Source organism: Pongo abelii, chromosome 20, assembly GCF_028885655.2.
Source record: "Pongo abelii isolate AG06213 chromosome 20, NHGRI_mPonAbe1-v2.0_pri, whole genome shotgun sequence".
NCBI classification, from domain to species: domain Eukaryota; kingdom Metazoa; phylum Chordata; class Mammalia; order Primates; family Hominidae; genus Pongo; species Pongo abelii.
This window is the reverse complement of record NC_072005.2, coordinates 57474540-57501494: the sequence shown is the minus strand read 5'-3', so window position 1 is coordinate 57501494 and position 26955 is coordinate 57474540. Positions and strand designations below refer to the sequence as shown.

Here is a 26955-nt window from a genome sequence, read left to right as displayed (position 1 = left end):
GGGTGTAACAACCTGGAGGTCTTATGGGCAGGACCTGGGTCTGACTCCTCTTTGTCCCCAGCCCTCAGCCTGGCACACAGGAGGCCTCCGGGGATTTGTGGCTACATGAGTGAACACCTGGAATGTTTTTCTCTACCTAGAAATCCCTCCTTACTCTTCCACACCCAAGCTTCCTCCCAGAACCTGGGGATTCTTGTTGCCCTTGGCAAAGCGTCTGCGTTCTGAATAACCCCGCCTGCTGTGGGCAGGAAGGGTGTTCAGGCAGCAGAAGTCCCCTCCACATCTATGCCTCTGATCTGAGTTTGCAAATGAGAGGCCTCATCAGGGTTTTTCTTTGACCCACGTGGCGCTGCCTTTTAAAAACATGTTCTCAATTGCTAATGTGCTGGAATCAAAATATTTCACACTGAAATCGAGATCTCTGGATTCTCCTCAAAAGACAAACAAAAAAAATATGAAGAGCTAGCTGTGTTCCTGACCTGTGGGGAGGGGGTGGGGAGGAGTTGGAGGGAGTTCCGCCACTGTGAGCGGCCGCCTTCAGGAGGGGCAGCTGCTTTCAAGACAGACACGGCCCCCATTAGGCCAGCTGTGCCCTTCTTGTTCCCTGCCCGGTGGCTGTGAGCGTTTGAGTTTGCAGCCTTGGCACTAGGGGTCTCATAAAGTCAGGAGAAAATGTCCAGGACAGGGTCAGCTGCTGCAGCGGGGGGCAAGGGTCCTGGGTTCCGGAGTCCTGAGCAGCGCACAGCCTTGCAGTGTGGCCCGAGGCACGGTGAGCCTCAGTTTCTCTGTTTGCAATGCAGATGTGCAGAGGATGGGGCCTCATGGTTCCCAGTATCCCCGTGGATGTGCTCTTGGGGGTTCTTCAGGGTTTCAGCCACTTCCCATCATGCTGAACATGCTTCAGTTTCTCTCTCTGAAGAAGGCTGAGGCTGGGTTGGATCCACTCTGGGCTCACAGCAGCCCCTGTGGCGGCAGCAGCCTGTTTCCTGGTGCTGCCTGCTTGGCGTGTCCCTGTGTGTTTTGTTTCTGCTCCTGTCAGCCTGGCTGCTGGGGTGGTGTGTCCCTCAGGCAGGTGTCAGGTGTTAGGCGTGTCCCCTACATTGGCTAACATGACAGCTGGCACTGGGGAGGCCCTGGGGCATGTTTCCCAAGGAAATGGCTGAGAGCTGGGCGTCGGCCTCTGGGTCTGGAGTCTGGGATGGAGTCGCACCTCTGCCTGGGCCAGGTTTCCACGCCTGGGCCACGTGCCGTGATCCATCTCGGAGTCTACACTCTTCTTTCTCTCCAGAGCCCTAGACTTTGGGAGAACAAGACTCGGTTTCTCCACTGCCTTGGGCAAGCCCAATCCCCTCTCTAAGTACCCAACATGGGGGAATCCAAGCAGCCTCTTTAAGCCTCTGTTATGGGTGGAAGTGTGACTCCACCCCACCCCCCATCATTCATATGTTGACATCCTAACCCCCAGTGACTCAGAATGTGACTGTATTGGAGACAAGGTCTTAACATCGGTGATTAAGGTTAAATGATGTCACATGATGGGCCTGAATTCAGTGACGGGTGTCCTTACAAGGGAAGGAAATTAGGACCCAGGCATACGCAGAGGGACGACCCTGTGAGGACACAGGGAGAAGACAGCATCTACGGGCCAAGGTAAGAGGCCTCAGAAGGAAGCTCCGCTGTTGGCACCTTGACCTGGGATTTCCAGCCTCCAGCGGGGGAGAAAATCAGTATCTGCCGTTCAAGCCACCCAGTCTGTGGGACTTTGTTTTGGCAAATATAGCATCTGGTGTGTGGGGCGAGGGGGCCTGGGACTCTCCGTCCTGAACAAGTGCCTGCCGGTGGTTCTGCCAGGTGATGGGGTGGGGGCCCTGGCCTGCGGCCCTGTTGCTTGACAGCCTGCCTGTGACTGTCCCAGGGACTTACCTCCAGCCCGGTCTGGTGGGGTGTCAGCTTCAGGCATTTTGGGTACTTCTGGTTCCTCCAGCAGCTCTGGTTTCTTAAGGGGCAGGCCTTCTTTGGTCTTGGGACTCTGATGCTCCTCCCACCAGGTAAGCATCTTCATTCTAAGGCAGGAAGCCCCGTGGTGAATGCTGTGCTCAGTCCCTGCCCCGTCCAGTTCCCAGGAGGAGCCCTGGGCTGGGCCCAGAACACCAGCTTCCTCCGCTTCCTGGTTCTGTGACCGGCACAGCCCCACCCCACCCCGTCAAATGGGGATAAGAACCTCTATTCTCTTGGCGTGGACCCTCTCCCAAGTCTCTTTCTGGGCCTCCTGGAATTCACTCTGTCCCCCAGAGCTGCCCGGCTCCTCTCCTGCTCACAGCCCTCCCATGGCTTCCCAGTTCCCCCAGGATACAGCCCAGCCCTTCAGCTTGGTGGCCCTTCGTGTCTGGTCCATTCCTGCTTCTATTGCTGCCCTGTGATGTCTCCATATATACTTTTTAGTTTTGGACAGGTCTTTTTTTTTGCACCTTTCTTCCTCCTTCGAATATGTCTGGCTCATGTCTGCATGTCTGTGCCCGGCACACCGCCTTGCTCTTTCTGACAGCTGTGTTGTTCTGTTGTGTGGGAGTCCCATGGATTATATAACTGTTCCCCTTCCTTTCTTGCTCTGGCAGCTGCAGGGGCCACCTGCTGGTCCCTGGCTGGCAGCTCTGTCCTTCTGTCCCGTGTCCCCTGCAGAGCAGCCTGAGCAAGCTTTAAAGACCCGATCTGTTCCTCCCCAGATGGAGATCCTTCCATTGTTTCCTTCTGCGTTCAGACAATAAGATTCAAACGTCCATTACCTGTCCGAAAACCCTTGCTCTACAAAAATATCCGAAAATACCGATGGAGCTGAGGTCATAAGGACGTTGGGGACTGAAGATCAGAGGCCACGCATCAACTGAGGGCTGGCTGCACACCGCTGGGTTGTGGGGAAGCAGGGGCTTGCTGTTATAATAACCAAGGGACTTGGTTTAAATGGTCCAGTGACAGCAGACAACAAGGCCTTGGGTCCATACTAGGTAGGGACCTGGATATGACACCCCCACATCAAGGGGGCGCTAGAAAAAAAAAATCTAGTCATTGGTCAAGGGAATGACAAGGAAGCATGTCTATTTTGGCCTGGGCTTTGGGTTGCAAAAAAACTTTTTTTATTTCTCTTAGAAGCTGAGGCCTCCATTTATAGAGATTTGCATCAGAGAGCGGCAGAGTGAGCAATGAACACAAATAGACCCCCGTTTGTTATGCTGTTGGGCAACTCACACAAAACTCATCTCGGAGGGACTTGCCCACCACATTGTCTGCATATGCTTCTTGCAGGTAAAGTCCCCACTGAAGCAGCTCACCTTCCAAGATGACCAACCATGAGAGGAAATAGCCCTCCACGAGGGAAGATGAAACCCAAACTTCTCACCAGAGCCCTTGAGGCTCTGCCCGCAGGTTAGCCTCTCCCAAGCTCTCCCTAAGCTCTGAGCTCATCTGGCCCTGCTGGGCTCTTGAACTCGATAAACCTTTGCAATCTCAGAGCCTAGAACTGCGGCTCCCTCGGTCTGGGCAGCTCCCCACACTCCTTTAGGCCTCAGAGCAAGTACCTGAAGGCTGCTCCCCGCCCCCTCCCCTTGCCACACCCTCTCCCAGCTCCCTGTTTTCCTCCAGGCACTTCCCAACATTTGTCCCTACACATCTGTTTATGTCCTCGTTCAGTGTCCACCTCCCTGAGGCCCGGTTTGCTCTATGATATTGTCAGAGGCATTTGAACCAGAGTAACTCCATCTTGAACAGGGGCTGGGTAAAATAAGGCTGAGACCTACTGGGCTGCATTCCCAGACAGTGGAGGCATTCTAAGACACAGGATGAGATAGGAGTTCAGCACAAAAAAACAGGTCATAAAGACCTTGCTGATAAAACAGGTTGCAGTAAAGAAGCCGGCCAAAAGCCACCAAAACCAAGATGGCAACGAGAGTGACCTCTGGTCATCCTCACTGCTACACACTCCCGCCAGCACCATGACAGGTTACAGATGCCATGGCAACATCAGGAAGTTACCCTATATGGTCTAAAAAGGGGAGGCATGAATAATCCACCCCTTATTTAGCATATCATCAGGAAATAACCATAAAAATGGGCAACCGGCAGGCCTCGGGACTGCTCTGTCTATGGAGCAGTCATTCTTTTATTCCTTTACTTTCTTAATAAACTTGCTTTCACTTTACAGACTCGCCCTGAATTCCTTCTTGTGCGAGATCCAAGAACCCTCTCTTGGGGTCTGGATCCAGACCCCTTTCCTGTAACAGTATGACCTGGCATGTAGAATTTGCTCAGTAAATTTTTGTTGAGTTAATGTATGGGGAAAGGCTTTGCATCACACATCTCTGTTGCATCAGTGTACAGCAAGTGCACTGTTATAAAGGACATTTGAGTGTTCTGCATACTCTAAAAAATTATGAACAAGGCCAAAGCATACAAATCCAGACATGCAAGAAAATAGCACAATATTGAAACAGCCTTATGAGATGGTTTGAATTCAAGATTATTATTGCAAATTATTGTTTCTTTTCTTTTCTTTTTTTAAGAAACAGGGTCTCACTGTGTCATCCAGGCTGAAGTGCAGTGGTGTGATCACAGCTCATTGCAGCCTCTACCTCCTGGGCTCAAGCCATCCTCCCACCTCAGCCTCCTGAGCAGCTGGGACTATATGCATGCGCCACCACACTCGGCTAATTTTTGTATTTTTTTGTAGAGATGGGGTCTCATTATGTCTCCCAGGCTGGTCTCAAACTCCTGGGCTCAAGCGATCCTCCTACCTTGGACCCCCAAAGTGCTAGGAATACAGGCATGAGTCAATGCCCCCTGTCCCATTTTTAAATTTTTTAATTTTTTTTTTTAGATGGAGTCTTGCTCTGTTGCCCAGGCTGGAGTGCAGTGGCACAATCTTGGCTCACTGCAACCTCCACCTCCTGGGTTCAAGTGATTCTCCTGCCTCAGGCTACCAAGTAGCTGGGATTACAGGCACATGCCACCACGTCTGGCTAATTTTTGTATTTTTAGTAGAGACAGGTTTCACCATGTTGGCCAGGCTGGTTTCGAACTCCTGACCTCGCGATTTGCCTGCCTTGGCCTCCCAAAGTGCTGGGGTTACAGGTGTGAGCCACCACGTCCAGCCGCCATTTTGTTTTATTGTAGGTTTTCCTCCCATTCACAACCCACTTCTATGCTTGTACTGGATTTGCTTGGACACACTGTGACTCTCCTCCTGCCCTCCCAAGGCCCCCAGTGTCTGCCTCCTGAGGGAACTTGGCACAGCTCAGCTCCAGAGCCACCAGCCCGCCTTCAGGGGACACCTCCACACCTGTGGCCCAATCTACTGCCCCCATGCCTCCTGCTCAGCCCTCTGGCTGGGGCGCCACCACCCCACTCTCCTGTCCTGGACTCTCCACCCATCTTCTGCTGTGTTTGGCCCCTCCTACCCCCTGCACCCCACTCTTCCCAGATCTCTTCCTTCTCCTTCCCTAGGACACCACCTCCGAAGCCCTCTCCCCAGTGAGAGCGACCCTGCCTCTGGCCTGATTCTCCAGGAGGCCTGGGGCCCACATCTGTGCTCTTCTGTTTTAGAACCCTCATCCTCTGAAGAAAGAGTCTCCTTCTGCTACTTCGAGCTTCTGGCTATTGGGCCAGAACATCCCCTTCCTCTCCTCGTTTCTGTCACTGGCAACCCCCTAGACCAGGCCTCTGTATTCCCAGCGGATTTTTATGCTTGACTCACAGTCTTTCTCTCCCCAGATTCCTGTCATCATTTTGGGTGCCTTTGGCATTCCCATGGACAGACCCAATTGTCACCCCAACATGTCAGCTCCCAGAGCTCCGGAGGCCAGTTCCTTTTTGGTGGTGGTGGTGGCTGGAATCCCTTTCTGGAGGAGCCAGCTGGGATGGGCTGTTAGAGGCGGCATCGACCCTTGACTCAGGCAGGGCCAATCAGTCTTCCCTGGGATTGCTAAATCACCACGAGAAGACAAGTTCTCTGTCAGCTGGAGTTAGCTAAGAGAGGAGGACATGAATCTGGGGCTGGCCATCTTCCCTGTAAGGTGAAGAGAGCCTCCAGAGCTCACGTTAACCAGAAGGAAGCAGAGCCATAGGGTGGAGACAGACAGACTCTTGGTGAAGCCATCTGCATGCCTGGATTCAGACATGCCTGAAGTGTAGATCCACCTGTCACGGGTGGAATTGTGTCCCCCCAAATATATATGTTGAAGTCCCAACCCCCAGTAGCTCAGAATGCAACCGTGTTTGGAGATAGGTCCTTTTAAGGGGTTATTAAGGTTAAATGAGATCATTATGGGTGGGCCATAGTCTATGCGACTGTTTTTGGAAACAATGCCTCAAGTTAAATGAAGGCTGTTCAGGTGGGGCCTTAATCCTATATGACTGGCCTCCTTATGTCTTAGTCTGTCTGTGCTGCTATCACAAGGTGCCATAGACTGGGTGGCTTATAAGCAACAGAAATGTATTTCTTATAGTTCTAGAGGCTGTAAAGCCCAAGATCAAGGCACTGGTATATTTGATGTCTGGGCAGGGCTTGCTTCCTGGTTCATGGATAGCAAATTCTAGCTGTGTCCTCATGTGGTGAAAGGGAGGAGATGGCTCCCTGGGAGCTCTTTTATTAGGGCACTAATCCTATTCATGAAGACTCCACCTTTATGACCTAATCACCTCCCAAGGCCCCACCTCCAAACACCAGCATCTTGGGGATTAGGATTCCAACAAATGAATTAGCAGGGGTAGGGGGCATACAGACATTCAGACCATAGCACCTTACAAGAAGAGGGAGAGACCAGGGGTGTGTGCACAGAGGTATGACCATAAGAAGAGGCAGTAAGAGAGTGAGGAGAGAGGCCTCAGGAGAAACTAACACTGCTGACACCTTGATCATGGACTCCCAGCTTCCAGAATGCTGGGAGGACAAATTTCTGTTTTTTGTCTGTTTGTTTCTCTTTTGAGACAGAGTTTCACCCTTGTTGCCCAGGCTGGAGTGCAATGGCGAGATCTCAGCTCACTGCAACCTCCGCCTCCCAGGTTCAAGTGATTCTCCTGCCTCAGCCTCCCGAGTAGCTGGGATTACAGGCATGAGCCATCACGCCCGGCTAATTTTGTATTTTTAGTAGAGACGGGGTTTCTCCATGTTGGTCAGTCTGGTCTCGAACTCCCGACCTCAGATGTTCAGCCCGCCTCAGCCTCCCAAAGTGCTGGGATTACAGGCATGAGCCACCATGCCTGGCCTCAAATTTCTGTTGTTTAAGCCACTTAGTCTGTGGTATTTTGTTATGGCAGCGCCTGCAAACTAATACGTACCTTTAGACTTAACAGTCAATCTCTTCCTACAGCAGATTGAAAATGGTGGCAAATCCTTGGATAGTTTTCCTAAGGACAGGTGGAATCTATCTCTTCTCCCTTTGAATCTTGGCCAGGCTGTGACTTGCTCTAAGAGAATGTTGTGGAAGTGATGTGCTGTTGATTTTGGGCCTGTCCTTTAAGAGGACTGGCAGCTTCTGCTTTGGAAGAGAGCACATGGAGAGAGTCGGAGCCCACGTGGAAAGAAAGAGGGGCCCAGCTGAGCCTCGCCTTCTGGCTGTCCACACCAAAATGCCTGGTTTGTGAATGAAAACATTTTGGACTCTCCATGCTAGCCCAACTCAAGTGACCTCAAGTGACACCACAGGGAGCAAAAGAATCACCCAGCTGGGCCCTGCCCAAATTCCTAATCTAGGAAATCATGAAAAATACTAAAATGATTATTGTTTGAAGCCACTGTATTTTGGGGAGATTGCTATGGTCTGAATGTTTACACCCCCCGCTCAAATTTACATGTTGAAATCCTAACCCTCAAGGTGACTGTATTTGGAGGTGGGGCCTTTGGGAGGTGATTAGTTCATGAGGATGGAACTCTCCTGAATGAGACAAGAGCCTTTATAAAAGAGACCTCAGTGAGACCCCAGTCCCTTCCACCAAGTGGGGACATAGTGAGAAGATGTCATCTATAAGGAAGAGAGCCCTCACCAGACACTGAACCTGCTGGCGCCCTGATCTTGGACTTCCTAGCTTCCAGAACTGTGAGAAATAAATCTCTGTTGCGCACAAAACACCCAATCTATGGCATTTTGTTGTAGCAGCCCAGATGGACTAAGACAGGGGTAGAGACATAGCAACAGATGACCAGAACTGTTCCCTTTCTCTTTGAGCTTGTTGAATTCAGCCCTCATAACTCACAACTGGAAGAGACCTGATGAATGCAACTGTTTCCTTTAATTACCAAGGGTTCATTATCTCCCAAAACTTTTCCACTTATGAAAATGTAAATTCCAATATCTCATGATCTGCCTAGTTCTTCTATCCATCCAGTTTTTTTTGTGCTCCCCTTCCAACTGTTCCCATTATATGATATCACAGGTGGAAGCTTCAGTTCCAAGACACTATATTTTCTAGAGTCTATGAAGACTCTTTCAGTTTCTCTTCCTTTCCTTCCCTCCCACCCCACCAGGTACAATGGCTCCCCAGTTAAAGTGCTCTCTCTCTCCTTCCAGCCTCCTCGCTTGCCCGTCTCCCACCTCCCCACTCCATCACCGTTCCTGGCGTCTTGTCCATGAATACTCAAACCTAGACCAATGCCATCATCTACTCCTTTTTTTCTGCTATAGTCTGAATGTTTGTGTTCCTCCAAAATTCTTCTGTTGAAACATAATCTCCAGTGTTTTGGTATTTGGAGCTGGGGCCTTTGGGGAGTGATTACGTTGGGAGTGTGTAGCCCTCATGAATGGGATTGTAGTGCCCTTATAAAGGGACCCCAGATAACTCCCTTTCCCGGTACACCATGTGAGGACACAACCAGAAGGTGCCGTCTGTGAACCAGGAAGCAGGTCCTCACCAGACACCGAATCTTCTGGTGCCTTGATCCTGAACTTTCCAGCCTTCAGAACTGGGAGAAGTACATTTCTTCTGTTTATAAGCCACCCAGTCTATGCATGCTGTTATAGCAGCCTGAATGGACCAAGACGTCTTCCAATGACCACTGCTGGGAGGAGATGTCACATAGCAATGACGCTTGGCACCATTAACGATTACTAATCTCCAGTAACCATTGGGCCTTTGCTACTGCTCAGTGGTTGCTCTCCTTGTCCTTATACAGATCTTGCTCATTCTCCCCAGTGGCTATTCCAACCACCCTAACACATCGCGCCTCTTCTTAATCCCCCACGGATCTCCCATGCTCCCACCCATGTCATTTTCAGCAGACAACCTTGCCATGCTTCCCTTGCTATGAAAATAAGCCACTGGGTGGCAGGGCCTCACCCCACCAACCCCAATCCTAAATGCTGCCTAAAGGTGAACAAGAGAAAGAACACCTGCCACCGGATTTTGAGAATAACGCTGAGAATAAGGATAACTGGTTGCTTTAGACAATGTCGTGTCAGTGGCCTGGTGCTGGGGAGCAAGTGGAAGAGTGATGAGAATCAGGAAGTGGTGTAAGATACTTTCTCAAAAGAATATTGAATAGTACATAGATGAAGCCTGTGGGGCTGAGGCGGGAGAGATCTGTGCCAGCAAAGAAAGAATGATTGAAAATTTAAGAGCCAGCAGGGATGACTGGTGGAGTACAGCTCCTAAGGCAGTGGAGGAGAAGGATTCCCAAGCAGAGGAGGTGAGGCTTACCTTGGACAGGAGGAAGGAAGCCTCTTTCCCTAAAAAAGTCAGGGAGTACATCACTCAATGTCAAAGGTAATAACGTTGTATGTGTTGGGGAGTTGATTTTTTCCTCAGAAGTAGGTAAACCTTATTGCTGAACGTGACGGGATGAGATAAGAGATTGGGGGCAAGAGGGAAACACCTGGCATATTGACAGAGTGTAAAGTTGGAGGGGGTTGCTTAGAGGCAAGTTAAGGATTTCTGGGCAACACTGATCCCCTACCTCTGCCCCAAGGATGGAGACAGTGAAAGAGTAGGGTTCTCTTAGCATCTCCCTCATACAGACCTCTAACCTAGTACTTGTTGACTTGACTCCCTCCCTCTGGAAAATACAGGACACAGGGTAAGAGGGGAAACAGACAAAAAAGTTTGACAAACATTAGATGAGAGCCCTATGATGAAAACAAAGAGCAGAGGCAATATAAACAGTGGTTAAGAATCTTTCCAGAACTGATGAAAGACACCAAAGCATAGATTGAAGAGGCCAAATAAATATAAATAAAGACAAATCTAAAAAAATGATATCCACACTCAGTCACATCAAAGTAAAAGTGTTAGTGCTAACACCCAAAAGTCCAGGAGACCTACAGGAGTCCTGAAAAGACACCTGGGCCTGGAGAGAGGCCCCGGGAAGTTTTCCAGAGCATGTGATGGAAGGGCTGTAGGCTGAGTCCTAAATGATGAGTAAATGTCAGCCAGGTGTGAGAGGGGAGCAGGGGGAGAAGATGAAATGCAGAGGAGGGGGAGTATTGGGCAGAAGCCCCACTGTCAGCAAAGCTGCAGGGCAAGAAATGCATGTGTCACAGACAAATAAGCAAGTTGGTGTTATGAAAGTGTAAAGTGTGAGGCCAAACTGGAAATGTCAGAGACAAAGAGGTCTTAAAGGCAGAGAAAGATAAGGAGAGATCATTTTCAAAGGAGTAGCAGATGAGAGTCACAGCTGACTTTTCTCCTGTGATAAAAGAAGCAAGATATAGTGGAACATGGAATAGTTCAAGATACTGAAAGAAAATGCCTGCCAATGCAGCATTCCAAACTTGGCAAATATACCTTTTTTTTTTTTTTTTGAGACAGAGTCTCACTCTGTGGTCCAGACTGGAGTGCAGTGGCACAATCTCAGCTCACTGCAGCCTCTGCCTCCAGGGTTCAGGTGATTCTCCTGCCTCAGCCTCTTGAGTAGCTGGGATTACAGGTGGACACTACCAAATCTGGCTATTTTTGTTTTTTGTATTTTCAGTAGAGACAGGGTTTCACCATGTTGGCCTGGCTGGTCTAAAACTTCTGGCCTCAAGTGATCCACCCACCTTGGCCTCCCAAAGTGCTGGGATTACAGACGTGAGCCACCACGTCTGGCCAAAATATCTCTCAACTATGAAGGGAGAGGGAGAGAGAGTTGGGGGGGGGGCGGTGGGTAGAGAGAGAGAGAGAGAAAGTGAAAGAAACCAAGAATGTTTGCTACCAGAAAACCAATTCTAAAGGGCTTTATAGAATATATTTCAGGAAAAAAGATTCTGGTTGGAAGATCTGAGAATACTAACAGAATGTAAGGAATAAAGAATAGAGACTATGGTAAATATGTATGTAAATCAAAATGAGCAGTGAATGTACAAAATAAAACCAAAGATGATCATGATGTCTTTGGGGGCTCAAAAATATAGAATTGGTATTTCATTAATAATAAAATGCCACTAATAGTAAGATGCATAATTTATAGATCACTAAGGGAAAAAATGTTGCCAGTTAAACTATTAAGAACTAACATAGTCCTGAACAGCACATGAATCATCCAATGTCATGTTAATTTAAATTTTAAAAATGTCTTCTGAAGGATTAAGCAATTCCTTCTGATTTCATTTGCATTGACAGTTTATGAGATAAATTACCCTTTTGCTTTTTATCTTACAAGAAAAAGTAACATGGCTTCATCCACGTGTGGGTATCTCTCTTTCCTAGGTTCTATAAAGCACCAGATTGTTGCTTTACAAAAAAATATGGGATTCTGGTCATTTCTCAAACAAATGTTACAGGTGTCACGGAATGGAAGGTATGCTTACTCTTTTACTTCTGTGCCGTTCTGTATACACAATAACTTTGTTTCAGTACCAGCTAATAATGTAATACTTTTGCAAATGTTTGAAAAGGCAATAAATTAAACATGTATCAATGAACAAATACTTCAATTAAAGTGATAATATGAACAGCAATGACAGAGTTCATGCACCTGCAGGCAGTGACAACTTTATCAGGACTGCCACCTGGGACCAACAGCAACTGTAAATCACCATCAGTTGAAGACATATCTCTATTTCAGAGATGTTTGAATGGGAAATAACATGTATATTGGAATTGATAAAATGCCACAAAGCATGTTATAAAAATAGCATGTAAGTTGTGAGGAGGAAAACTAGAGTTCAACTGTTCTAAGGTCTTTATGTTGTCTGGAGGAGGGTAAAGGTTTTATACTTTGAAATTATCAAATATATACTTTGATAACTGAAGTATAGATGTTGTGATTTCTGGGTAACCAGTAAAAGAATATTTAAAAAACATATAATCGCATAATTTTCAACTAGTAGAAAGAAAAGAATGGATTGATAAAAATACCCAGCCAATCCAAATGAAGACACGTAAAGGGAAAAAAGAAACATATGGAACAAACTAGGATGGTATATTGAAATACCATCAGTATTTAAATGCACCAGTAATTACATCAAGTAAATTAGTTTAAATCCAATTTAAAAATTACAAGACTAAAAAAAGTCAAAATCATATGCTGATTATGAAACACGTATCTAAACCTTAAGATCACAGATTGAGAGTAGATGTAAAAAAAGGAGCTGGTGGAACTATACTAATATCTGACAGAATAGGCTTTAATACAAAGGTGAAGAAGAAAAATGGTGTCTGATATAAGGAAGATACTTGTATGCACTTTTTTTTTTTTGAGACAGAGTCTCTCACTCTGTTGCCCAGGCTGGAGTGCAGCAGCATGATCTTGGCTCACTGCAGCCTCTGCTTCCTGGGTTCAAGCCATTCTCCTGCCTCAATCTCCCAAGTAGCTGGGATTACAGGCACGCGCCACCATGCCCAGCTAATTTTTTACTTTTAGTACAGAGGAGGTTTCACCATGTTGGCCAGGCTGGTCTCAAACTCCTGACCTCAAGTGATCCACCTGCCTTGGCCTCCCAAAGTGCTGGGATTACAGGTGTGAGCCACCATGCTCGGCCATGTATGCACATTTTAAAATAGACTTGAAGCTAACGACATGGCCTCAAGATTTATAAAGCAAAAACTGACAGAATTTCAAGAAGAAACAAACAAATCCACAATCATTGTAGGAGATTTAAAAACACATATCTCTTATCATTAGAGCAGGCAAGCAATTAAGTCAGTACAAGTAGAGAAGATTTAGATTTAAACATGATTAACGAATTTGATTTAAAGGGTATATATGTATATGTATGTGATTGTGTACACACACACAGACACACACAGAGACATATATACTGCATTCAACAGGCATAGAATATACATTCTTTTCAAGTTCACATGGAATATTTATAAAAACTAAACAAAAAATGCATTACAAAGAAAATAAAGAATTGAAATCATGCATAGTATATTTTCTGACCTTACTGGGTTTAAGCTAAAAATTTAAAAAGAGAGTAATGTGCCTAAGAAACTCATGGGTCAGGCCAGGGGCGGTGGCTCACGCCTGTAATCCCAGCACTTTGGGAGGCCGAGGCAGGCGGATCACCTGAGGTTGGAAGGTCAAGACCAGCCTGACCAACATGGAGAAACCCCATCTCTACTAAAAATACAAAAAAATTAGCCGGGTGTGCTGGCGCATGCCTGTAATCCCAGCTACTTGGTTGGCTGAGGCAGGAGAATCGCTTGAACCTGGGAGGCGGAGGTTGTGGTGAGCCGAGATCACACCATTGTACTCCAGCCTGGACAACAAGAGCAAAACTCTGTCTCAAAACCAAACCAAACCAAACCAAACCAAACAGAAAACAAACAAACAAAAAATACTCATGGGTCAAAAAATCATAATGGAAATTAGAAATATTTTAACCAAATGATAATAAAATATTTATATTAAAATTTGTGAGATGCAGCTAAAGTCATGCTTAGAGGGAAACTTACAGCCCTAAATACAAATACTGAAAAAGAAGAGTAGCTGAAAGTTAACGATACAAGAATCCATTTTTAAAAGGTAGACAAGGCTGGGGCGGTGGGCCACACCTAGTAATCCCAACAGCACTTTGGGATGCCGAGGTGGGTCGATCACTTGAGCCCACGAGTTGGAAACTTGCCTGAGCAGCATGGTGAAATCCTATTTCTACAAAAAATACAAAAATTAGCCAGGCGTGGTGGCACACACCTGTAGTCCCAGCTACTGAGGAGGCTGAGGTGGGAGGATCATATGAGCCCAGAGAGGTGGAGGCTACAGTGAGCTGTGATTGAGCCACTGTACTCCAGCCTGGGTGAGAGAGGGAGACCCTGTCACAAAAAAAAAAAAAAAAAAAAAAAAAAAAAAAAAAAAAAATAGACAAAGCAAAATAAATTGGAAGAAAGTATGAGGAAGGAAATGGAGAACATAAATAAAGGTAGTAGGCTTTGGGAAAGGCTGCTGATGAATTTGAACTTTGATACTCACGACAAGAGGACGAGGCAGAAGAAGAGCAATGAGAATGCAATGGCTCCATATACAATGCCCTGGATTAATCCTTTCACGAACACACTGGAAACTGATTTCTTATCTGGAATTGGAGGGAAGTGAGATTCACTTTTCTCCAAAGGCTTTGAAGTCTGAGCTAAAACTCTCTACCTTTCCTCTGGTCCTGTGCCCATCCACATCTGGTCTTTAGGTGTTCTTTCCAGCTTGGTCACTAGGTCCCTGGATACTCACTTGGTATCAGGAAGATGCTGGAAGTGTGAATTCCATATTGGTTCTTCCCCTCACAGCGAAGTCTCATGACTATTTCTGGCTCCCCGATGAGGTTGATGGTGCTGTTGGCCCAGGGGGCACGTGTGGAAGAAGTCACCCGGAGGATGTTATCCATGCTATTCACAGTCACAGGGACACCTCCCATCCACCACTGCACGGAGGGCTTGGGGATCCCGTGGAAGGAACAGCTGCACAGAACTGTCTTCTCCAAGAAACAAGAGGAATTGAACAGCCTGGCAGGTGCTGTGCAGAGGAAGAATCAGGGATCATCAAGATGTCCTGACTTTGCTTCTCTACTTCCCCTAAGACCCAGTCTTCTCTTTACTCCCTATTCACAGGGAGCTTCAGAAAGACTTTCTGGCAACCCAGAGTGGGGCTGGGACTCAAAACAGTCCCCTTTCATCCTCTCTCCACATCTGCCTCAGACTTGGGCTCAGCTCCTACCTCTGGCCCTTCAGCCCCAAAGGTCAGGGGGAAGATGTGACAGCTCCTAAGACTTCTTTCCCTTTTCTTCAGCCCACTATTTCTCAGGATCCTGCCTGTGCCCACCAGCACTCACAGACTACTTGGAGCTTGACCAAGCTGTTTTTGGTCATGTTGGCTAGGGAGAAGTTCAAGTGACATCCGAGGATGCTGCCATGGTCCTCAGGCCTCAGGGTGAAGAGCAGCACTGAGGAGGAGCTGCTGGAGACGGCTGAGTTCTTCCAGGAGTGGAAGAGGGCTTTGGTTTCTTTGCAGGTGCCTTTGAGGGTACAGTTCAAGGTCACAGGCTTCTCAGCCAAAAGAATCTCTGGCACGTGGCGCTCTGGCTTTTGGTTTAGCTCTGGAGAAGAGAGAAGTAGACCCAAACCTTGGGGGAAAAGGGACCCTCATGGACACTTCACTGATGCACAGCGTTTCCAGGTTACAAAGTGCTCCCCACCCATTAGCTCATTTGCAACCCCCTCACCTCCCCAACAGCCTTGTGAAACCTGGGATTGTTGTGGTTGATTGGTTTTTCACAAACAGATTTCCTTTCTCTGTGTGGAAGGGGAACAGCTCAGTGTCCAGGTGATCAAACTGAAGAGAACTACTCAAGGTGGTAGAGCTTGAATCCGAACTCTGGTCTTCAAAGACTGAGGGTGAGTAGTTTTCTGAGGATCTACATTGTAGAATGAGGATTCTACATTCTGACCCCTTACCTGAGTCCCAGGCTGCATGTGCTAGTGGTAGCTCCTACTCTGCCTCCCTTTTCCAGCCCAATTCTCCCCTTAAACTCTGCCCCTTCCCAGCCCAATCTGTGATCATTTCCTTTCTATTTTGTACTGGTTGGATGATATAGGGTGAGTCGCTTCTCTCTTTGCCATTTCTATTTGGAAAAGTAAAGTTACCTATTATACTGATCTCATTGCATCATTGTAAAACTCAGATACCTAAGGCTTTGTAAAGCCCAGTGCCCATCAGGTAAAAACCACACAATCACCGGAACCACTTTTGGATTTCCTTCTTTCCAAACCACTTATTGGATGATATTGAACATCACCTGACACAAAGAGTTTGATATTCTCCCCCAGGAAAGCACTGTTTTGTTCTCCTAGATCTGCATAGAATAAATATGTTATGCTGTTCCCTTTGAGTATATCGTGGATGAGTAGCGTACAGCCTTCTTCATCAAGATTCCCAGTCATGTAAAATTCGTCCTTGGTGTTATCACCAACGGTAGCATTGGGTTTATTTGTTGCTACCAGGGAGCTGATGTTTTTGTTGAGCCAGTAGCGCATGATCACGGAATTGCCTGGGGGTTCTTTGGGAAATTCAAATGCACAAGGGATTGTAGTGCACAGCCCCTCTTCCACTGGTGTCTTCTTGACTTCCATCAAAACATGAGAAAGTAGCCCTGTAAGGAGAGATCCAAGTTGAAAAACAGACCCACCTAGCATACTCCTGTATTATATCTGTGCATTAAAAGAGTCACCTTACCTAAGAAAGGCTTGACACTTGTCCAGCTCCTATGAGGTGATCTCTAAACCCTTGGGATATCCTGCCTGATAAGAGTGTCTTTGTTTACCTGGGACCTTGGACTTCATCAGCTGATGCTAACACTATGATTTATGGTGGGAGCCCTGGATCCTGGGGCATCAGCTTGACCCCTGGAGGGGCTGAAGACTAAGCTAAGTCAGTGACCAGACCCACAATAAAAACCCTGGACACCAAGGCTTGGGTGCACTTCTCTTCTTGGCATGTCTGTGCATGTCACCACACATTGTTGCTGAAAGAAGCTCTGTTGGTGCAACACCACTGGGAGAGGTCAGCTGAAAGCTCATGCCTGCTCTCTCCTGAACCCTGCCCTATGCACCTCTTCCCTGTACTGATTTTCATCTGTATTCTTTTGCTATAATCAACTGCAATCATGAGTAAAACAGTTCTGCTGAGTTTTGAGTCCTTCTTGTGGATCACTGAATCAGGCACCTTGGGGACTCCTAAACTGCACCACTCCTATCTAGTCTGCTGGATTTTTTATTGCTCTTCTTGTTGGTATTAACTGTATCTTGTGATCTTGGCCATGTTGCATCATTTCTGAATCTCAGTTTCTCAATCAGACAAACAGGTACGATAATACCAATGCTACAGTATTGTGATAATTAAGGACCATAACTACAGAGGCATGTGGCCACCTGTAATGATAACTGCAGATTGTGACTTCAGTCACATTACATTACAGGAGACCATGTCATAGTGAACAGTTAGTGAATAATTGTGCTCACCACCCATTAGCTCATTTGGAACCCCCTCCCCTCCTCAACAGCCTTGTGAAAGCTAGGATTGTTGTGGTTGAATGGTTTCCACAGATAAATTTCCTTTCGCTCTGTAGAAGGAGAACACCCCATTGTCTAGGTGAGCAAACTGAAGAGAATTACTCAAGGCGGTAGAGCTTGAACCTGAACTCTGGTCTTCAAAGACTGAGGGTTTTTTGAGGATCTATATTGTAGAATATAGATTCTACTTTTTTTTTTTTTTTTCCAGAGTCTTGCTGTCACCCAGGGTGAAGTGTGGTGGCACGATCTTGGCTCACTGCAACACCCGCTCCTTGGTTCAAGTGATTCTCCCAACTCAGCCTCCCCAGTAGCTGGGATTACAGGTGCCCACCACCACACCTGGCTAATTTTTCTACTTTTAGTAGAGACAGGGTTTTACCATGTTGGCCAGGCTGGTCTCCAACTCCTGACCTCAGGAGATCTGCCCAACTTGGCCTCCTAGAGTGCTGGGATTACAGGCATGAGCCACTGTGCTTGGCCAAGTACCTAATTTTTTAGGTACTTCATCTTACCTCAGCCTTCATCTTACCTCAGCCCTGTCTGCCTTCCACCCCCACCCACCCTTACCTCCCCAAGACACCTCCATGCTGCCTCTCCTTCTACTTACCCAACCATAGCAGTGGCAGTGCCATCAGCCCCAGCGAGATCTCAGGGGCAAGAGAGGACCAGGATGTATCCTGCTGCTAACTCTGACCTCAGATTGGTCTGTCCTGGAGGGCAGGATTTGGAATGGATGAGGAGAGAGGCAGCAGTAAGAAGTACGGGGTGAGGCTAGAAAGAAGTCCACTACTTGCTAGGGGCTCTTGTCTTTTCAATCCACCCCTAAGGTCTGTTAATCTTGTGAATTAGGGGCCTGATGGGACCAGATGCTGGGGATCTTCAAGAACAGAGGTTGGGCTGGGCGCAGTGGCTCACGCCTGTAATCCCAGCATTTTGAGAGGCTGAGGTGGGAGGACTACTTGAGCCCAAGAGTTTGAGACCAGCCTGGGCAATGTAGGGAGACCCTCTCACTACAAAAAAGTTAAAAAAATTAGTTGGGTGTAATGGTACATGCCTGTAGTTCCAGCTACTCAGGAAGCTGAGGTGGGAGGATCTCTTGTGCCTGGGAGGTTGAGGCTGTAGTGAGCTGTGGTCACAACACTGTACTCCAGCCTCGGCAACAGAGCGAGACCCTGCCTCAAAAACAAAAGAACAGGGGTTGTCCCCACACTCTTTGTGAAGCCTCAACACCATGTCTGCTTTCCTCTCTCTAGTCTGCATTCCCACTCCACTGCCTCTTCCAAGAGCCTCAAATGCCAAGCCAAGGAGCTTGGACTCCCTCTCACATCAACGGGGGAAGTCATGGAAATTATGGAATGATTTTGAACCATAGGAGAACGGGTTTGGGTGTTCCAAAGGTCCCTCTGGGTCTGCAGTGAGGAGGAAGCAACAGTCCAGGAGAAAGAGGATGAAGTCTGAGCTGGAACAATAGCTATGGGGGACAAAGAGAAGGTGATATATTTAAGAGAGATATTTGAGAAATAAACATTTCAGCGGCTGACAGGATACATTCCAAACTCCCTTGCCTTTCATTCGAGCTCTCCCTGATTTTGCCCTGCTTTTCCCTTACCTCGATAGCCCCCATGCCTGCACCCTGTCATTCTTTCCATACCAAAAATATATATCTATATATACATATAGATATATATATATTTTTTTTTTCTTTTTTGAGACAGAGTCTTGCGCTGTCACCCAGGCTGGAGTGCAATGGCACGATCTCAGCTCACTGCAACCTCTGCCTCCTGGGTTCAAGCGATTCTCCTGCCTCAGCCTCCTGAGTAGCTGGAACTAAAGGTGTCTGCCAGCACGCCCAGCTAATTTTTGTATTTTTGGTAGAGACAGGGTTTCGCCATGGTGGGCAGGCTGGTCTCAAACTCCTAACCTTGGGTGATCTGCCCACCTTGGCCTCCCAAAGTGCTGGGATTACAGGCGGGAGCCAATGCACTGGCAGAAATGGGGATCCTTTCTACAGATGCTCCGCACATCCTTCCTCTGCCTGTTTACTCAGGCCACTCCCAGTGTCATGGAGTCCTTCTGCAGCTCTGTCCTTTGCCCACATTCAAACCTTCCCTCTCTCTCCAAGTCCAGGTCAAACGTAACCTCCTCCTGGAAGTTCTCTCCTCGATCTCACAACCAGAAAGAAGCCTCCTCTCTCAGACTCTCTTCAGCAGCCCTAGCTATCCATCTCCTCTAGGGCAATATCTCAGGTAGACTCTGAGAGTTGCCTACCTGATAGCCAACCTCTGTTTCCTCCTTGTTATTTCAAATTTGTTCAGGTGATCAAGCCACCAATTTGAAAAATAATATCTCTATTTTCTTGTTTCATTTTCATCTGGGGTGGCCACATGGCAGAGTTCTGGCCAGTGAGCCAAGGAGAAGAAAAATGTTATCAAATTACTATCAGTGAATAAAAGCCTACTCAGCTTTTCTCCTTTTTTTTTTTTTTTTTTTTTTCTTTTTGCCATCCCAACTGAGCTCCCAAGGGTTTTTTTTTTTGTTTTTTGTTTTTTTTTTTTTTTTCATGTAATACTAGCTAATAAAATTCCAGGGCTTGGTTTTAAAAACATAAGTTTTCATAATAAAGTACATGACTCTCAGAAAGAGTTGAAGGACATGTTTCCTGCCCCTGCAGCAATAAATCAAAAGATATTGTTCTGTGTTATAAAATGGTTCAAGGAATTTGATTTGATGTTGTGCAAAACTGAGACTGTTTATAAGAATATAATTTATGTTCTCCTCTGCAATATACAGTTTTGTATGAATATTCATGATGGTTGCTGACTTGTTCTAGTCGTTATTAATACGAATCTGCTCTTGGAAGAATAATTTAAACAAAATGGTCTTATGAGACTACAAAGATGTTAGAAATTATTCCATGTCTTATGAAAATGATCCCCAAATAAAACGGAATTCTGACGGGTTTTCTTATTTGATGATTTCTTGCTCTGGTAATAATAACATTGTAATTGACATCTCTGTTTTCCTAAATTGTATACCAATCTGTAGGACTGTACACTACCTCTCATGAACAATGCAAAAAATAAAAATAAAAACCTGGCCAGGCGCAGTGGCTCATACCTGTAATCCCAGCACTTTGGGAGGCCGAGGCAGGTGGATCACCTGAGGTCAGGAGTTTGAGATCAGCCTGGTGAAACCCCGTCTCTACTAAAAATACAAATATATATATATAGGCGGTGGTGGCAAGTGCCTGTAATCCCAGCTACTGGGGAAGCTGAGGCAGAAGAATCGCTTGAACCCGGGAGGTGGAGGTTGCAGTGAGCTGAGATTGCACCATTGCACTCCAGCCTGGGCAACAAGAGTGAAACTCCATCTCAAAAAATAAATAAATAAATAAATAATAAAAACCTTTAACTCCGCTAGATTTATTACTGAGCACACATTTTGAGAGATTGTCTACTTAAAATACCAAACTTAAGAGGCTATCTGCTGGAGAGTTTTGGGAGTTCTGCTTTTCTGACACTGGCACCATCATTTCCTCCTCCTCACCTTCCTCTTCTTCCTTCCTGGAAGATGAATGTGATGCTGGAGAAGGTGCAGCCATCTGGCAACTATGAGACAACTGTGAGGATGAAAGCTAGAGATCTGGGGATGTTGCTGACAACAACATGGGGAGCCTGGTTTTCTGATGACCTTGTGGAGCTGTTGCAACAACCCCACACAGCCCACTGCCATATCTCTTCTCCATTTGATTGTCGTGCTAGTTGGGAAACTGATAACATGCTTTACCAGGGAATCTATCCAAAAGTGAACTTCTAGGCCAGGCACAGTGGCTCATGCCTGGAATCCCAGCATTTTGGGAGGCCAAGGCGGGCAGATTGCTGGAGCCTAGGAGTTTGAGGCCAGCCTGGGCAACATGGAGAAACCCCATCTCTACTAAAAATACAAAAATCAGCCAGGCGTGATGGCATGTGCCTGTAGTCCCAGCTACTCGGGAGGCTGAGGGGGGAGAATTGCTTGAACTGCGGAGGCAGAGGTTGCAGTGAGCCAAGATCACGCCACTGCACTCCAGCCTGGGTGACAGAGCAAGACTCCATCCCCGCCACAAAAAAAGTAAAGCTTCCATGCTTGCAGGTACCAGATGAATGGGGCCCGTTTATGAAGATGTAGGAGACTCCTTGGGGACTCCTAGAAAACTTTTAGAGGAAGATGACAAGGAGACTCTGCAGGGGGCTCTGCAGCTGAGGAAGGACAGTGGCATTTCCATTACTCCATTGTTCCAGTGATATTTCCACCATTGCCCCTTCACATTTCCACATCCACATGGCATCCTTTTAAATTATAAATCAATCATGTCAGTTCCCTGTTCGTTACCATCTGTTGGCTTCACTTTACTGTCAAAATAAACTCCAAAATTTGACAGATTATTAGCAGACTGCTAGAAATACTACCTAACCCTACTTCCCCTCTGTTTCTCTTTCTCTCCTTGGTCAGCTTCTGCCCCTTCACAGTACGCAGGGAAGTAACTCTGTATCTATTCTGACCAGAATGTGAGTTCCTTGAGAAAATTAGTCATGTCCAAATATCTTTTGTGTGTCATGTTGGAATCACCTTTGTGTACCACTTCTGGGTGGCCTTTGTGTGTCATGCCCAAGGTATCTTTGTGTGACATAATGGAGTCCACCTTTCAAAGTCAAGTCTGAGTCACTTTTGTGTCTCTAGTACCCAACACACAATCTGGAACACAGCTGGTGCATAATAAAGCTTTATCAAATGAAAGAAGATTTGGAACCAAGAAATTTGGGGTTTTGGCAAGGTGCGGGGACTCACACCTGTAATCCCAGCACTTTGGGAGGCCAAGGCGGGCAGATCACTTGAGGCCAGGAGTTCGAGACCAGCCTAGCCAACATGGCAAAACCCCTTCTCTACTTAAAAAGCAAAAATTAGCCAGGCGTGGTGGCATGCGCCTGTAGTCCCAGCTGTTCGGGCTCGGGAGGCTGAGTTATGAGAATCACTTGAACCCAGGAGGCAGAGGCTGCAGTGAGCAGAGATTGCGCCACTGCCTTCCAGCCTGGGAGACAGAGAGAGAGAGAGAGAGAGAGAGAGAGAAAGGGAGAGAAAGAGAGAGAGATAAATAAATAAATAAATCTGGGTTCTAGCTGTGGCTCTGCAGATACCTTAAAATAAATAAATAAATAAATAAATAAATAAATAAATAATACTGAACAATCATGGTGGTCCATGTGCTATGCACTGCAGATTCACATACTTTATCATTCTCAATCTCACAACAGCACTGTGATGCAGTTCTCAATGCATCACTTTGTAGATAAGGAAACTGAGGCCCAGAACAGCACAGGAACTAGTCAGGTTCACAGGGCCAAGATATTGACATCCTAAAGTCATAATGTAGGTCCCTGGACTCCGAACCCAGTGTTCTTTCCGGTATGCCAGGCTGCCTTCAGAACTGCTGTGTCATCATGGTTGAAGCCTCTTCTCCTCTCTGAGTCCCATGCTTCATGTATAAAATATGGGATAAATCAAACTGTCCTGTCCACCTCAAAAGGTTCGAGAAAGACAGTGGGAAAAGCATATAGTTATGCACCATGTGAGTTACAAATGTCTTCCCCCTGGACTTGTGTGGTAGGCAAAATTCTAAAGATGTCTCCCATTCCAAGATTCCTGTGCCCTGGTTATTCAATTAAACATTAATCTACGTGCTTCAGTGAAGGGACTTTGCTGATTGAGTAAAGGGACTTTGCTGATAGAGTGAAGGTGACTAATCTGCTGATCTTAAATTGAGGAGATCATCCTGTACTATCTGAGTGAATGTAATGTAATCACATGAAACTTGCAAAGCAGAAAAGTCAGAGAGATTCAGGAGAAAGAAAGGGCGTAGATGAGCCAGAAGTGGAGGTCAGAGAGATGTGAAGCATAAGAAGGATTTGACTCACCATTGTTTGCTTTGAAGATGAAGGAATGAACCCATGAGCCCATAAGGGCAGCTCCTAGAAGCTGACAATGACCCCAGCAGACAGCTAGCAAGGGAATGCAGACCTCACTACTACAAAGCATGGAACTGATTCTGAATGTGTTTGGAAATGGGTTCATCCAAAGAGACTCGAGAAAGCAACATAGCCCTGCCAACACTGTGATTCAGGCCTTGTGAAAGCTGGAGCAGAAAACCAGGGGAACCACGCTACACCAGAACTTTTGACCTTCTGTGAGATCATACATGAGTGTTCCTTTAAAAGCTGCTAAAGTTGGGCTGGGCCCGGTGGCTCATGCCTATAATCCCAGCACTTTGGAAGGCCAAGGCAGGTGGATCACATGAGGCCAGGAGTTCCAGGCCAGCCTGGGCAACATGGCAAAACCCTGTCTCTACTAAAAATATTTTTAGAAAATTAGCCAGGTGTGGTGGTACTTGGGAGGCTGAGGAATGAGAATAGCTTGAACCCAGGAGACAGAGGTTGCAGTGAGCCGAGATTGCACCACTGCACTCCAGTCTGGGTGACACAGCGAGACTTGGTCTCAAAACAAACAACAAAAAAGCTGCTAAAGTTGTGGTAATTCTTATGAAAGCAACAGGAAACCCATACGACTTGGATGTGAAGCCAGTTCAAAGGAAGGGTTCTAGATTCTTCTGTGAGTGGATGGCCAGCAGTCCAAAGGCTTGGTCTTTGCCTCCCGTTTTCTAGGTGTTTCTGGGCCAGGGCCTTCCCTCACTAAGGAACTGCTTCCTCGTTTAAAAGATAGTCTAGAGTTTGCAAATTAGTGGCTTTGTGAGGCAGTTAAAATGCAGGGGGTTTTATTTAGCCTGCATTAAGAAACCTGCATACAGACTTTCTTTAATTAGTTGCAATGTTTAAAAATCAGGATCCTTACATAAAAGTCTGAACTCCCAGCTACTTTTAATAAATTAGATCTGACAACACATGGCAGATATTAACTTTCCCCTTTAATATTGGACAATTGTTCTCCAGTCCATTCCTGCCCCTGCTCTCCCTGCTGCACTCACCTGGGAGGGGCATATAACACAGTGTTAAGACTGTGTGCTGAGTCAGCCTGCCTGAGTTTAAGTCTGGCTCCACCATTTGCCAGCTGTGTGACTGTGGGCAAATTCCTTCCCCTCTCTGGGTTTCCCCAGTTTCCTCACTTATGTAGATTTTAACAGGATTCATCTGGCAGAATTGTTGGGAGGATTAAATGATTAAATGAATGAATGCATGTAAAACCCTCAGAACACAGCCCAGCACAAAATAAGTGCTAGGCAACTGTTTATCATTCACATCACCTGCCTGGTTCCCTCAGCATTTAAATTGTGACCGCTCTTGACTCATCTCTTTTCTCAGTGATGTTTTGATTCAAGAACCAGCCCTCTGCTTTTCCATTCTGATTTCTGCCTCTCTTAAAAAACGACTCCCTCCTTACATCAAGATGCTACTCAGGCTACCAGATAACAAATCCTATCTGTGCATCATAACCCACTTTTGCTTTTTTTTCACTATCAAAATCCTTCCTCCTCCTTTAATTTACAATCTCGAATCAAAGGTTGGGAAGAGCTCTGGGCTGGTTCCAGCTGGGGCTTTGCCAGTAACTTGTTGGATAGCTCTGGGCAAGTTCTGTCCCCTTTCTGCTTCCCCTTCCTTTTCCTCCTCGGTAAAATGGGAGGATTACTGCAGACTATGTAAGGGTCCTTCAGATTCAAAAACTCTGATCTCTCACATCTGTAATCCCAGCACTTTGGGAGGCTGAGGTGGGAGGATCGCTTGAGCCCATGAGTTTGAGACCAGCCTGGGCAACATAGCGACACCCTGTCTCTACAAAACAATTTAAAAAATTAGCCCGGCATTGTGGGTGCAGCTACTCTGGAAGCTGAGGTGGGAGGACTGCTTGAGCCTGGGAGGTCGAGGCTGCAGTGAGCTGAGATTCTGCCACTGAACTCCAGCCTGGGTGACAGAGCAAGACACTGTCTCAAATTAAATAGATGAATACAATAATAAAATAAAAATAAAATTCTGATCTCTTTCCAGTCTCACTTCCTTCTCCAGGCCCTGGTGTGTGCGTGAGTTGTCTTCACAGATGATCTCTTTTCCCTCCCCCTAAATTATCATTTCTTTTTCCATATTTACCTCCCAGTCTGAGGTTCCAAAGAGCTCCAGCCTGGTCCTTCCTCAGCACTATTTCCTTAAAAACCGAATGTCCTCCTGAATTTTTGCATCAAGCGAGTTTGTTTGACTTCCTATTACTGTTTTCAATGACTCTAGATGCGCCCGATGAACTGACCGACACACGGAATAACCGTGTACACAAACACGGAGTGCCTCACGGGAAAGTGACTGAGGTAGAGGAAGGCTAACCGATTTGCTGAACTGGGAGTCCCCCGAGGCCTCACCAACCTCCTTGCATGGGGATACCAACCCCGTCAAGCCCCGCCCCGCAAGCTCACGCGAGTTTGTCCAGAGCCAATCAGGGCCTGACCCTTCTCGCGGAAGCTGCTGGGATGCGCAGCCGCATAAGAGAGCGCGCGGGTCTCCAGAACCTGAGCTAGTCAGAAGCAACAGTCGCTACTGGGTCCCCCGGCCACTGGGAGAATGGTTTTCCTTGGGCAGGTGGTTCCAGACCCCCACCAGTCCTCTAGACTCCAGGCCAATCAGTTGCTAAGGGACGTTCCTCTCTCAACCTAGTACGTGCGGGAAGTCAAGGCATTGACTAAGGAACAAAATGCCCAGTGCCGGACCCCCAGGTCTGGTCAGAAGGCACCCACCCTGTGTACTCCTTGTTTCCTGTCCTGCACCCGAGGCCCCTATCACCAAGAAAACAAGACACACGATGAAGCCCAGCCTCTCTATTCCCATTCCCAAACCCATCTCTGACCTATCTCCAACCGATCCCCATCCTCTGTCCTATTCCTCTTCTACATTTTATTCTCTTCTTTCCCAACACTGGCACTCTCCCTCTCCCCAGCCTTGTCTGCCTCTCCCTCCCAAACAGAAGATGTACCTTTAGTAGAAGCAAACACCAAACCTGTTATACAGAGGCTTCTATCCTCAACTCAAAACCTCTGCTGCACAGGATTCTCATACAGCTCCACTGAATATGATTCTCATACAATCTGCACTTTCCAGAATTACAAAGCATGAGAGGAAATAACCCTCCACAAGTGAGGACAAAACCTAAACTTCTCACTAGAGCCCTTGAAGCCCTGCAAGTTCTGGCCCTTCAGGAGCTCATCCCTCAGTCAATTCCAGTCACAGCAGCCTGCTCTGGGCTCCTGAACTCACCAAACTGCTCTCATGTCAGAGCCTAGGATCTACTGCTCCCTCTGTCTAGCCAGCTCCTAAGAATCCTATAGATCTCAAGGCAAGTGTCACTTTCTCTGAGAGGCCTCCTCTGACTCTGTAATCCAACCTAGCTTCCTTTCCTGTGCTTTCTCATAGTATTCTATCCTTTTTTCTTTCTAGCACTTATCAACATTTTAAGCTATAAATTCGTGTG

The 26955-nt window shown here is 46.8% G+C and overlaps 1 protein-coding gene across 7 annotated transcripts; it reads right to left on the bottom strand.

The window, feature by feature from the left end:
- Positions 1–336: 336 nt before the first annotated feature.
- Positions 337–25896, bottom strand: LOC100452057 (sialic acid-binding Ig-like lectin 10). Of its 7 annotated transcripts, XM_054541082.2 has the most exons (10): positions 25590–25882; positions 20578–20661; positions 18828–18931; positions 18068–18170; positions 16188–16541; positions 15225–15488; positions 14627–14908; positions 14375–14477; positions 1924–2063; positions 389–1292 (listed from the first exon to the last, which is right to left on the bottom strand). In XM_054541082.2, the coding sequence occupies exons 4-10, from the start codon at positions 18090–18092 to the stop codon at positions 1267–1269; spliced, it is 1194 nt and encodes a 397-aa protein (XP_054397057.1). In that variant the 5' UTR covers positions 18093–18170; positions 18828–18931; positions 20578–20661; positions 25590–25882; the 3' UTR covers positions 389–1266. The 7 variants fall into 7 exon arrangements, with proteins under 7 accessions (XP_054397061.1, XP_054397058.1, XP_054397057.1 ...); XM_054541084.2 differs by lacking the exon at positions 20578–20661 and having other exon boundaries at positions 25590–25896; XM_054541085.2 differs by lacking the exon at positions 20578–20661 and having other exon boundaries at positions 389–1297.
- Positions 25897–26955: the final 1059 nt, after the last annotated feature.

What these genes read in the sequence shown, in the direction of transcription:
- LOC100452057 (XM_054541084.2), bottom strand. Translation starts at nt 18,092, where the DNA reads ATGGCACTGCCACTGCTATGGTTGG. An exon ending in GGTCAAGCTCCAAGTAGTCT is followed by an intron (nt 14,909 to 15,224) that starts GTGAGTGCTGGT and finishes TCCTCTGCACAG; the next exon opens with CACCTGCCAGGCTGTTCAAT. An exon ending in CCCACCAGACCGGGCTGGAG is followed by an intron (nt 1,293 to 1,923) that starts GTAAGTCCCTGG and finishes CCCAAAGTCTAG; the next exon opens with GGCTCTGGAGAGAAAGAAGA.